Here is a 12,286-nt window from a genome sequence, read left to right on the forward strand (position 1 = left end):
TGGAAGGACTGAGGAGGGCTCTGTAGGTTGGACCAGTTGTTTCTTGGTCTCAGTGGGGGGGGGCAGTTTAGCATCCTCTTCCCCAGAATTCATGCAGAAAGAGGGAGCCTGTGCTGCTCGGCCTCCTGCGCCTGCTGAGTGTGTACAGTGTAGCTGGGACTTCTTAAAGAAAGCCTGCTTCGGGCGTGTGCAGTCAAGGCTGCCGAGATCCAGAGTGCCGCACTGCATGGTGTGCGGTGAGATTCCCCTGCCGTGGCTCGAGGACGCCCCGCTGCAGTGGAAAGCAGTTTGTGGCCGTGGCCCTGGCAGTTGGTGGAAGGTGCGCTCCTCCAGTGAGCTCAGGCTTTCTGACCTGTGTTGTCGCTCTGTCACTGGTACACACCACCTTGGGGATGTCACACCGTCCGGCTCTCCAGGGCCCACGTCCTAGAACAGAAGTCTCTGCTCCCTTGCTTAGTGGCAGCTGCAGCACCGTTTCACACGGTGGCCAGTGCGAAAGGGTCAGGGTCAGGCCCGACAGCCACGGTGTCTCGGAGCAGAGGTGGCGCCGTTGGTGCCGCGCCTTTGGGACTCGTGAGCTGTGTTCTCTCTTGCTCTTTCAATGTTGTCACAGTATAGTCTCAATCTTGAGCGGTTTTCTTGACTCTGTTCTAAAAATTGCACAGACAGTGTGAGCAGCTGTTGGGTGGACTCAGCCAGCCCCAGGCCTCGGCCATGCCTGCCTGTGCTCCGCCCCCACTCCTAGCCCTGTAAGCGCCTCTTCTCAGAGCGGCTGCCTTCCTCCTCCTCCTCCTCCTCCTCACAGATGGCAGCAGCCTGTTTGACTCCATGGCTAGTGGGATGCGCCTGGTCGTCAGCTGCATCTCCTCCTTCCTCATCCTCTCGCTGCTGCTTTTCATGGTCCATCGGCTGCGCCAGCGGCGCCGGGAGCGCATCGAGTCCCTGATTGGAGCGAACTGTGAGTGCTCTCCAAGGGCCACGATAGTGACCCGTGCCCGTCCCCAGCCCTCAGTCTCCCGTCCTGAGTTGTATCCCTCCAAGGTAGACTCTGGTAAGGGAGGCGAGAAGGGTGTCCCTCTGCAGCTACATGCCTGCTAGCTTTGGGGCTGAACAGTCTGGGGAGCCAGAGAGACGGGGCGCCTGAGGAGGTGTTCAAGGAGGCCTTCTGTCCTCTCTGCTCTCGGTCAGGAGCAGCATTCCTAGACACTCAGCACTTCCTCATGATGCGCCGTGAGTATGGGCCACCTGCAGCAGGCTCAGCTATCTGGAGCCGCAGCAGGCACTGACGTCATGTCTTGCCAGAGTTGCCCATCTTCTGGCCGCAAGGGCCCTCCTTAACAACAGAAGGCTTAGGAGCAAGTTGCCAATAGCTACAAGGGATCCCACCTGCTGTGGAGGGACCCCGAGTACTTCCTAGGGCAGGGTTGAAGCTCGCTGCCTAGGACCCTGATTTTTCAGCACTTGGCAACAGTGTCCTCCTAATCTGCCTTCATGCTCCTTTCAGTTTCTCCAGTAGACAGATAGCCAGAAGTGAACTGGAACTGGAGCCACAGTAATGCCAGTGGGTTGCTCCTGTAGCCACGTGACAGGGTAGGAATAGGTTGCACATAGGTGCCGTGGGAACACCTTGATTGGAGAAACCCAGGGATGGGAGGTTCTGGCCAATCTGAGTCTCATGTGACCTATCGGATGTGACTGGCAAGTGGGTTGATGGTTACAGGAATGTGACTCTGGGTGGCAGGGTCAGCCAGCAGCCTACCTCCAAATCACATGGCTTCCCTCCTGTTTCTCTGTTTTGATGGCTCAGTGCACCATTTCAACCTCGGCCGGAGGATCCCTGGCTTTGACTATGGTCCAGATGGGTTTGGCACAGGCCTCACCCCGCTGCATCTTTCTGACGACGGGGAAGGTGGGACGTTCCACTTCCACGACCCTCCACCTCCTTATACAGCTTACAAGTACCCAGACATGGACCAGCCGGATGACCCACCGCCGCCCTATGAGGCTTCCATCAACCCGGACAGTGTGTTCTACGACCCTGCAGGTGCCTGCTCACCCTAGGGAGAGGGGCTGTGGAGTTGGCTAGCAATAAGGAATGCCCAGGCCGGACCACAGGGTGGCCTGGGATCTGGGGACCTCCCTTCCTTCTGGCTGCTTCCCAGTCTGTATTTTAGGGCCGTTCTCAAGATTGCCCCTGCAGAAGGCACTTGGTCCTGGCTCCTTCAGGTTGTTGAGAGTTCCAGGGACCCTCGGGCAGCGTCCTTCTCTTCTCCTATGAGCACCTACTAGTGGCTGGGCAGCCCTCGGGCCTCTCAGTCCATCTCTGAGAAGCAGTGGGAATGGTAAGGACAGATCTGGTCCTCACCCAGCTCCGGAGCTGGTTCTGAACAAGCTTGTTGAGTCGCTTGTTTCCCACCTGGCCCTGAGGTGTCTTCCTAGACTACATAGCCCAGTGTGCCGTTTCCATCCCTGCCCCGTGCCTGCCCGGAGTCCTGTCCTGTTTGCCGTGCGGCCTGCACACTGCAGTGGAGTCTCTTTAACACTGCTGTGGTCTAGGGCTATGAGAATTTGGTCCCTACCTTCAGAGACTGTCATCAGAGACAGGCCACAGTCAGAGCTAGGGCCGTAGCTCAGTTGGTAGAACATCTGCCTAGCATGCTAGAGGCCTTGATTGGACCTCCAGCCCTGCAGAAGGGTGGAGACAAGATGCTTTCCGCCAAGACTGCACTAGACAAATGCAGATCTCCACTCTCCAGCCTCCAGGCTGCCGGGCAGGGGGTGGGCTGGAGACAGCCCCTCGCCAAGGCTCTGGTCACCAGCATTCCGAAACAGCCAGAGCAGGGCTAAGCAGGCTGGTAGATTTAGGGAAGGCCTTTGTGCTGACAGCGATGGTTCTCCAGGCAGCCTGCTCCGCTCAGCCTCTTGACTTAGCTGCCAGAGTGCTGCTGCAGCCCGGAGGTTTGTCCAGAAGCTCCCGGTGGGTCCCTGCAGAGTCCGGGCTTCCCTCTGGTCACTGCATCTCACCCACCACAAACAGTGGTGGCAAGATAAACTTGTGCCTGCCAGAGCACTAGGCTAGGAGCTCCGAGGTCCGGTCTACCACCAGGCAGTCAGGAAGGGAATCCTCAGTCGGACCAGGCCCTCTCTGATTTCTGACGTCCTTCTCTTCTGTAGATGACGATGCCTTTGAACCCGCGGAGGCCAGCCTGCCAACCCAAGGGACAGTGGCATTGAAGGTGCATTGCCCAGGCACTTGGATCATCCGATGCCTCCTGCAGAGACCTCCTTAGCAGATCTGGAAGATTCCACAGACAGTAGCAGTGCCCTGCTGGTGCCTTCTGATCCTGCCAGAGCGGAAGCACCCCAGCTCCCGAAGCACCACAAGGTGGTGGGCGCCACCCCCGTGGCTCCCTCAATACTGTGGTTTAGGTGGCTCAGCTCCTGGCCCCAGTGGGCTAGGAGTATCTGTTTCCTGTTCAGAAGACACCTATCCCAGTGGGAGACGTCCAGGCGGCCTGTCGTAGCCTGGACCTACTCCACTGCCACATCCCACCAGCAGCGGGTGTGTACATAGCAACTGAAGCCAGGCACCCTACAGGAGCAAGTGCCTGTGCCGTCTTTACTGGAGGGCTTCTCAGTCGTGAGAAGCTTTGGGTCAGTCTCATTTGTAAAGGGCAGAATGGCACAGGTGTTCAAACCACACATTTCCAAGAGAGCAGAGGCGGTGGGCTGTACTCACACCAGATACATCTTTGGATGGGCTTGCTTACTGCACTCGCCTACAGAAGCCACTCGTCACCAGTGACCAACCACACCAGTGTAGACAGCAGGGCATCTAGGAGCGGCTTCCGGGGAAGGCATGTGCGGCTGTGCACTGGCTCTCTGGGGCGTCCTGTCCGGCCCAAATGCACATATCGAGGTGCCAGTCCCGGGGAGAGAATTGAACTTGCCGCCCCATTTCTAGCTTTGCTTTGAGGCCAGCACCGTGGCAGCGCTCTCCATGGCATAGCTCTGCATGGCTCCCCAGGAGTAGACTCTAGACCCCTTGGAGGGTTGGGCATACTGGCTTTTCTCTGCCACACTCTGGATCCCTGTGCTCTGCCTGCTGGTGAACGACCTTTGGGTCTGGCCAGCCCCTTCACCCTGTCTGTGCCATAAAGGGTTGGTGGTTTGGGAAGGGAATTGACTCCAGTAGACATCCTGTGTTGAGTCCTCTGAGTCCATGTCACCTGTGGCCACTGCTGGAGCCCAGCATCTGCTGCCACACACATGCCTCCCAGCCGCTCCACAGCACTGGGCACCTGGGACCCTGTGGCCAACTCCATGCAGTGGTCTTGTTTCCTGACACAGGCCTTCAGCATTTCTAAGGTTTGGAGATTAAGCAAGGTTCTGTGCAGTTTTTAGCACACATGTCTCTTTTCTATGTTGGATGTCAGGATCTTTCTGTATCTATGTGTGTCCTCACATGGCCAAATGTTTGCAGGTGACGATGGTTCTCGGGAGCTCAGGACGCCCCGTTACCCCACATGAGCCATTTGCCCTGGGGCTACTCTTAGACCTACGTGTCCGAGCTGCTTCCTAGGCCGTGGTCCAGCTAAGAACATGAGCGGGAGAAGTGACTAAGACTCCAGCTCTTTGGTGCTTGATCAGACCTGCACAGTTCTAGGCACATTTTTACACTGCTTGGAAACCTATGTTTCCCCTTCCCATAGGGAGCATCTTTAGGCTGGATCCCCAGGGCTGACTGGAGGTGTGAGACTTGTCCCTAGATAGTCTGTCTCAAGCTGAGCCCGCAGGCTAGCTGCTGCAGACATCTCTCTGCCAAAGGCTTTCTCCTCCTCCACCCATGACGAGGGGAGCAGGAAGTTCGTCATACCTCCAGCAAGTACTGAGTGCTGGGCACAGGCAGCCACGCTCCAGAGCAACAGTGGGATTGCCTTGGTGCCAGACCATCCGCAAGACTCCTAAGGACCACACAGCAGTGCCTCAGAAGGCCATATGTACAGACCGAAATTCTCTGGGGACCAAGTGACTGTTGGGGTTGGCCAGGGCCTGAGTCTAGGAGGCAGAGGTGAAGAGGGTGGCCTGAGGGGGACCATGGTGCTGCTGAGGTGGACCTGACAGGCTGCCAGGGACTGTCCAGCAGGCACTTGGGGTACATGTGGCCTGTATTTGGGACTGTTCATACTATTGCTGTTGTAGTTCCAAGTAATAGGGTCTGCCACCCTCTCCAGATCTTAGGTGAGTAATCGCAGGTCCAGGATTTGCTAAGGTTTGTGTTTCCTTGCCCATCCCACAAGGCCCCAGAGGGACAGGCCAAGCTGCCGGGAGTCCCCTTTCCCAGGACTGCCTTGCCACTCTTCTGAGAGGCTGGGTGCCCTCTGACCTGCCTTGAAGTGGAATTTGATACTGTACATTGTCTCAATGCCTGTTTTTACATACTCCTTTCACTAAAGGTTTTAGTTTGGGTGTATTTTTGGTCGGGTTGGCATTAATCCTTTCTTAAGATGCTGTGAGAACCATTTCATCCAATGCCAAATAAACTTGTGTTATAGAAAAGGCATGGTCAGTCCTTGCTGCGAGCCAGCCCCATAGCCAGGGCTCTCCTAAGGTTTCAGCCCTTGCAGGCATCCAGCTGGCTTCTGACACCCTTTAGTTGAGGACCAGACAGCTAGGCTTGGAGTCTCTGTGCAGGGTACATGGCAGGCCACCCTGTGCTCCCTCTGAAGTGTTGCTAGAGTGACAGGCAGGCTGCTGTATCCTCTAGTTACTGGTGACCAGTGTGAGAAAGGCCGAGCAGGGAAGGGCATGCAGTTTAGTTAGTCTCTAGCCATTCAGGTCGAATAAGCGTCCCTTCCAGCAGAGCTCTAGGTTCTGAGAGGGTGGGTGGGGCTGGCTACCTACACCCAGGGTGGGCTGGACCATGCCTCCCTACAGAGGCTGGAGAAGTTGGCGTCCTCTGGGGAGATTCTCATCTATAAAATTATTGGGGGAGCCGGGCAGTAGTGGCACACGCCTCTAATCCCAGTACTCGGGAGGCAGAGACAGGTGGATCTCTGTGAGTTCAAGGCCAGCCTGGTCTATAGAGTGAGTTCCAGGACAGGCACCAAAACAACACAGAGAAACCCTGTCTCAACCAAAAACAACAACAACAAAATATTGGGTGGTCTTGCCTTTCCAGAAGTCCCAAGGTGCTACAGACTAGCAGGGCCTGTTGACTTGGGCTGGGCTCCCTCCTGAAAAGGGGGTGGGGGTGCACTGGGGTGAGGAGCAGAGGAAACGTGGCGGCCTCCAGATACTGTGTTTACTGCCGTTGCTTCTGTGGGACAACGGGGTTCTTGATAGTAATTTCTGGAAGGAATCCTTAAGCTTACCTTCCTTTTAAAACATTTTATTAATTTTGTTGGGTTTTTTAGACTATGCATAGCCTTGGCTGTCCTGGAACTCACTGTTGTAGACCAGGCTGACCTCAGACTCACAGAGATCCACCTTCCTCTGCATCCTGAGTGCTTGGATTAAAGGTGTGCACTACCATGCCTAGCACAGTATTTTAGTTTTTATAGTTGTGTGCGCGCACCACATGCATGCAGGAGCCCTGGGTGGTCAAAACTCGGGAACGAGGGTAAAGCTAGGATCAAGGTCGTCGTCGAGCTAGCTGTGTTCTGTGACAGCAGGCTGACAGGTCAGGGTCAGGAAAGAACTGCCGAGGCCTTTGAGAGGGATTGGGAGCTCGGATCCCCCAACACGTCTGAAGCAGGGCTCTCTGGGTCACCATTTCCTCCTGGGAAGAACGTTCCTCTAGCAATTGCTGAGGGTAAATCCAGGGACACATGCTAAGCTAGTGCTTTTCCACTGTGTTCCCTTGGGCTGTGGCAAAGAGATACCGAGCACTGGAGTGCCCGGGGGACAGGCTTCCAGCCCACTCCCCGGTAGTCATGGTTAGGCCAAATCTACTCACACCTGCAGACACGTGGTGGCCAAGTGCAGAACTGTCAAGTGATCAATGACACACAGGGAAGCCAAAGAGTTAGAGACACTTCATTCTGACTGCCTGGGACTTGGGTAAAGGGGCTTGAGCTAATGCAATGTCCCCACCACAGAAGGGCTGCAGCTTCTTCCAAGACCTGTTAGTAGGGTAGTCCTCACCCAGGTGCATCAGTAGGAAGGCAGCTGTGGACCTGGACTTGGGATGGGTCGGAGTCTCAAGTTTGTAGCAAGGCAAGAAACATCCACACCTCCCCTCCTCAGCCTCCTAAGTCTTGGTGACTAGGATCCCAAGTGCCCTCACCATTTGAACTAATTTCTTTGGTGGTGGCTTTGGCATGTCCCCCCAGGTCCCTGTCCCCCATGTCCTGCTGTGAGAATAATCGGGCACCCTTCAGAATTAATGCTAACCATTACTCTGGCTGCAGCAGCCCTGGGCCAGCTCCAGCCCACCTCTTCCTAGTGGCCCTACCTGAGCCCCACCCTCTGTGGCCCTGCCCTCTCTGGCCCTCTGTGGCTCCGCCCCAGCATGTCCACGGGATACTTATCCACACCTCTTGTTCACCAGCCAGTGAGTGAGTAGCCCTCCGAGTAGCCTGGCCACACGTTTCTTATCCAGTTTGCAGCTCTCCAGAGTCATAACCACTGCTGCATCATGTGGGCCCTGGGCTTTCTGCTCCGCTTCCTCGCCATGCAGCCAGTGGCCCAGGTGGACTCCACGGGTAAGCACCAAGGCTCTGCCTGTGTGATCTTAGATCTGCCCGACACCGCTCACCCACTAGTGGTGGGGCGAGTTTGGGAGGAGATGCGGGGACAGGAACAACCTCTCCTGGCTAGCCTGGCCCCGGTCCTGGACTGAGGCCAGGATGAAACTTTAAAGGGCATGTGGTTCTCAGCTCAGTCCCTGCCTCCTGTCTGTAGGTACCTGGTGCTACGACTCCCAAGACCCAGAGTGCGGTGAGGACAGTTGTAACAGGCTATGTGGATCTGTCTGGTCTCTGCCAGCCTCTGTGCTCCAAAGGACTGGGCACCAGGCAGCAGGCATGCTGTGACCACATGTGTCCGCTGTCATCCATGGTCAGGGTCTGTGAGCCTGTGGGTGTGGCCAGGGGTGGTCCCCAGCATGAGTATGCAGCCATGTCTCAGATCCATCTAACCTGTCTATGGGGCAGTCTGCCTGCAGACTTGGTGGCTAAGTCAGATGGGTCTAGAGAGCAGTTGTGACCAGGCGTGGTGGGAGGATGGAGGTGAGCCAGTCCTCAGCCAGCAATGTTGGGGTTATGGGATCTACCCTCAGTGCACTCCCAGACAGCCCCTCGACCCTGCTGCAGACTCCAGCCCTTGTTTCCTCAGGCCCTACCCACTGGAAGGAGCTAGCACCTGCTTGTGGGGGCCCAGCCCAGTCCCCCATCAACATCGACCTTCGTTTGGTCCAACGGGACTACACTCTTGAGCCCTTCATCTTTCAAGGCTATGATAAAGCACCTCTAGACCCTTGGACCCTGGAGAACAATGGTCATACAGGTCAGCATCATAAGGTCAAGACCAATACACAGAGGCAAGAAGTCCACACAGCTTACAGGAAGCTCATCCATACACAGGGATCAGGACACACAAAGCTGAGGAAGCAACTTCCCCAAAGAGCTCACTGCTCCCATCCCCACCCACACATACACAAATGGACTAAGAAACTATGAGAACGGGACACACACAGGAATCCAATCCTCGGGAAACAAGCGGAGGAGGCTCTACACACTCTGTAGTGAGTTGACAGGATCCTCCCTGCAAATGAAGTTAGCCATGCCCGAGGCCAATCAGTTCACAGCTAGATGTCAAGATGCTGGAGAGAAATCAAGCCCCCCAGCGGCACTGCTGGGGCCAGTTTGATTCCCACAGCAGGGGGATGTGCTGGGGGCGGGGGGGGGGGGGAGGCAATGGGCTCTCATATGCTCCCCCATCTCCAGTGTTACTGCAAGTAAGTTCAGGTCAGCAGAACTGCCCAGGGATCCGAGGGGCTGGGCTGCCATCACCAGGGTACCGCCTCCTGCAGCTGCACTTCCACTGGGGTAGCCCAGGGCACAAAGGCTCGGAGCACAGCCTGGACCAGAAGCATGGCTCTATGGAGGTGGGTTCAGGGTGGACCAAAGAAGACGGGCAGAGGGAGCAGGGGGCAGCTGGACACCATCTGTGTGCTCTGTTCCCTAGATGCACATGGTCCACATGAACACAAAGTACCGGGACCTGAGGGAGGCACAAAGGCACCCGGATGGGCTTGCGGTGCTGGCCGTACTGTTGGTGGTGAGGAAGGGGCTGTGTGACTCCATGCATGCTTCCCGATGAGGGTCGTGGAGTTGTGTGGAGAACAGGGGTCTGTGTGGAGTCTGGGGGGATCATGGGGCTTAGGGGATTTTCAAGAGGTGGGGGAGCCAATGGAAAGGAGTGTTGGTGGACATCGTGGAGGGTGACCCTCCTCACTCCACCCCCAGATCTCCCAGACCTTCCACCTGGGCCCTTCCCACCTTTGGAAACAAACACACACAGAACCTCAAAGCCTCTCTCACTGGAATTCTCTCCAGGAGGAGGACAGGGACAATACCAATTTCTCTGCCATTGTGTCTGCCCTAAAAAACTTATCTTTACCTGGTAAGGAGCTGTGGGGTCCCATCTAGGCTGGAAGGGATGTGGGTAGGGAGCAAGAGCAGGGGAGGTGAGTTCCAGCTTCTCTCCCACCGTCCAGGGGTCTCTGTGAACCTGACGTCCACCTTTCCACTGGCCTCACTGCTGCCAAGTGCTGTGGGGCTCTTACGCTACTACCGATACTCGGGGTCTCTAACCACGCCGGGCTGCGAGCCGGCCGTGCTCTGGACAGTCTTTGAAAACACCGTACCCATTGGGCGCGCGCAGGTGGGAGCCACCATCCCTACCCAATGCCTGGCTCCTTCCACAGCCTCGGTTGCCACCCCTGCCCTCTCTGCCTGCCCCGTCCCGTCTTGACCCATCTTTGCCCGTCCTCAGGTAGCACAGTTCCAGACCATACCCCAGACTGGGCCACCGGGCTTGCACCCCAGACCGCTCGTGGATAATCTCCGCCCCCAGCAACCTCTTGGAGGGCGCAGGGTATTAGCCTCTCCTGGAGCATCCCTCCGGTCATCAGTTTCTACCCTGCCCTGTTTGCACCTGGCTCTTTTGGGCTTGGGAGTCGGCCTGAGGCTCTGGCAGGGCCCCTAGACCCACGGGTGGGTGACTCCTGCTTCCACAATAAATGATGCAGACTGACCTTGGCCTAATGTAGCTGAGAAGAGGTGTGTGCCTAGTGCTCAAGGGGATGGTGGGGAGAGAAGCCTGCCCCAACCTCAGTTCGGCCTCAGTGTTCCCGTCCACACAACCGAGAGGCTCCTGAGTGACTGCCTTCTTGTCCATCTCAATCGTAGAAACTTCTTTCAAAACTGAGACCCACTTAGCTACCCAACTCCGACACCCACCCACATGTTATTTTGAACCTCCGGTCAAAGGGAAGGGAGAAATCAGTGCATCTCAGAAATGCCACCCATACCAGAAATTACATTTTATTTTAAACACAAGCTGGGTGACCAATGAAGAGGGTTACTGTACCACATTAAAACGATGACCCTGGTGGTGATCCCAAGCCAGTCCGTAAGAAAAAGCAGCTCCAGCAGAAGGCACTGAGTCGGTTGGTTTGGGTGACAGACAGCAAGTGTGCTATGCCTGGTGGCACTCTGGGGAATTATTACCCTGAGGAACATTTTCTAGAGAGAAGCCGGTCTTGACGACTGTCGGGAGGGCTAAGTGAAGGGCTGTGTCCTTCTTATAACTGTCCGGGGCTGAGTCCAAGGGATACTGGCAACATGACACTACCGTGGAGGTGGCTAGCAGACTGATGTCCTGTTCATGCGCTGTCTCAGCTCCCTATGTCCCTAAAGTCTGTTACACAGTGCAGAGTTGACACTATTCTAGTGCATGGAGGTCCTGCCTGCCCCCTAGGACTTTAAAGAAAAAGAAAGAGCAACCATTTGCCTCCGGGCTGCAGATCCCTCGGTTATGCCAGCTCCTCCACAGCAGTAACACTCTGGTCCAGATTCTCCCCCAGCTTCAAGGCCAAAAGCGGCTCTACAGCGAGCGCAGCCTCAGTCCCGGGTGGCGATCACCCATAGCGCAAAGCCATCTACGCAGCCTCTGCCGCCCACCCTTTAAATAATGGAGCATCATTGGCATCTGGGGGGTCTGTAGGAGGACCGTACATCAGCCAATTTGCCCCCTTCTGGGGACACCGGAGCCCCTCAATCTCCTCCGCCTTGCGCAGCCGCTGAAGGCACTGGGGTTTTCTTGTAGTTTTTCCGGGCAGCGGCTCGGTTCGCCAGGCCGTCCGCGGGAGCGTCGGGACCGTTCTCCGCGGCCCTGGAGGCCGAAACCAACGCGTTCACGGTGCCGAGCGCCCGCAGCAGGGCGGGACCGCGGGGCTCACGGCGGGCGGGTGGCGCCGGCGCCGGCGGTGGCAGCAAGGCGCGCAGGGCGTCCAGCTCGGTCCGCAGCTCCGCGCGCAGCGCCTCGAGCCCCGCGCCCAGCTCGGCGCGCACGGCCGCCAGCCCCTCCTGCAGCCGCCGCTCGCTCACCTCCAAGACGCCCGCGGGGTAGGTGGCGCCGCCGCGCGGCTCCCCGCACACCGAGCACACCGAGCCGCCGCCGCTGCGAGCGTCGCTCCTCTCGCTGGGCCCCGCCGCCCCGGCTCGCGCGCCGCGCGCTCCACCACCCGCATCAGCCGCGGTGCCTCGGCCCGCCCCGCCGCCTCGGCCCGCAGCTGGCCGCGCAGGCGAGCCAGGCGGCCCGGGGCGCGGACATCTTCGGGGACCGGCCCGTTGGGCTGCGAGCCGGGGTCCAGCCGGCGGCTCACGCCTCGCCTCAGCGCCTCTCTAACGCCGTAGGCAGTGCGCGCCTGAGTCCACGAACGCCCGGGCTCTGCCGCCATGCGCTGCCGCCTGCACCACTCTGCCAACCCAGCCGAGAGGGCCTGGGCCCCAGCCTGCAGCCTAGCGACCGCTGGACCCGCGGGGACGCGCTCCTGGGACGTCTGTGGGAACGACCGGGCCTGGGGGAACCCCGGCGGAGCCGGTTCCTACGTGGCTGGGGCTCCGGGGAGGCCGCGGGTTGCGGGAGGGCTGTGCCAGTAGGCAGGGGCATTCGAACCCTGGCCCCAGGGACCACGTTGTCGGCTGGGGCCCCCAGATGGGACTTAGGTTGGCCTCTAGGCAGCGGCCAAGCACATGGCGCAATGGCTGCTAAAGCA

At 57.9% G+C, this 12,286-nt stretch overlaps 3 protein-coding genes across 4 annotated transcripts in view; 2 read left to right on the top strand and 1 right to left on the bottom strand.

Annotated features, from left to right (window-relative positions):
• Positions 1 to 5,559, top strand: part of LOC114685732 (integral membrane protein DGCR2/IDD-like) — a 70,982-nt gene extending 65,423 nt beyond the window's left edge. Inside the window, 5 exon segments of the mRNA XM_028860371.2 lie at positions 806 to 958; positions 1,808 to 2,044; positions 3,175 to 3,210; positions 3,213 to 3,344; positions 3,347 to 5,559. Coding sequence (XP_028716204.1) covers positions 806 to 958; positions 1,808 to 2,044; positions 3,175 to 3,210; positions 3,213 to 3,344; positions 3,347 to 3,429 — 641 coding nt within the window. The 3' untranslated portion in view covers positions 3,430 to 5,559.
• Positions 5,560 to 6,547: 988 nt separating this feature from the next.
• Positions 6,548 to 10,260, top strand: LOC114685728 (carbonic anhydrase 15). 2 transcript variants are annotated; one of them, XM_028860369.2, is made up of 8 exons: positions 6,548 to 7,706; positions 7,906 to 7,941; positions 8,338 to 8,508; positions 8,949 to 9,109; positions 9,190 to 9,282; positions 9,471 to 9,627; positions 9,722 to 9,888; positions 10,000 to 10,260. In XM_028860369.2, the coding sequence occupies exons 1-8, from the start codon at positions 7,640 to 7,642 to the stop codon at positions 10,210 to 10,212; spliced, it is 1,065 nt and encodes a 354-aa protein (XP_028716202.1). In that variant the 5' UTR covers positions 6,548 to 7,639; the 3' UTR covers positions 10,213 to 10,260. The 2 variants fall into 2 exon arrangements, with proteins under 2 accessions (XP_028716202.1, XP_037065837.1); XM_037209942.1 differs by having other exon boundaries at positions 6,549 to 7,706; positions 9,561 to 9,627.
• Positions 10,261 to 11,282: 1,022 nt separating this feature from the next.
• Positions 11,283 to 11,968, bottom strand: LOC119088837 (protein FAM246B-like). Its single transcript, XM_037209996.1, has 2 exons — positions 11,901 to 11,968; positions 11,283 to 11,841 (listed from the first exon to the last, which is right to left on the bottom strand). Exons 1-2 carry the CDS (start codon positions 11,966 to 11,968, stop codon positions 11,283 to 11,285), a joined length of 627 nt encoding a protein of 208 aa, XP_037065891.1.
• Positions 11,969 to 12,286: the final 318 nt, after the last annotated feature.

Source organism: Peromyscus leucopus, chromosome 12 (assembly GCF_004664715.2).
Source record: "Peromyscus leucopus breed LL Stock chromosome 12, UCI_PerLeu_2.1, whole genome shotgun sequence".
Lineage (NCBI taxonomy): Eukaryota > Metazoa > Chordata > Mammalia > Rodentia > Cricetidae > Peromyscus > Peromyscus leucopus.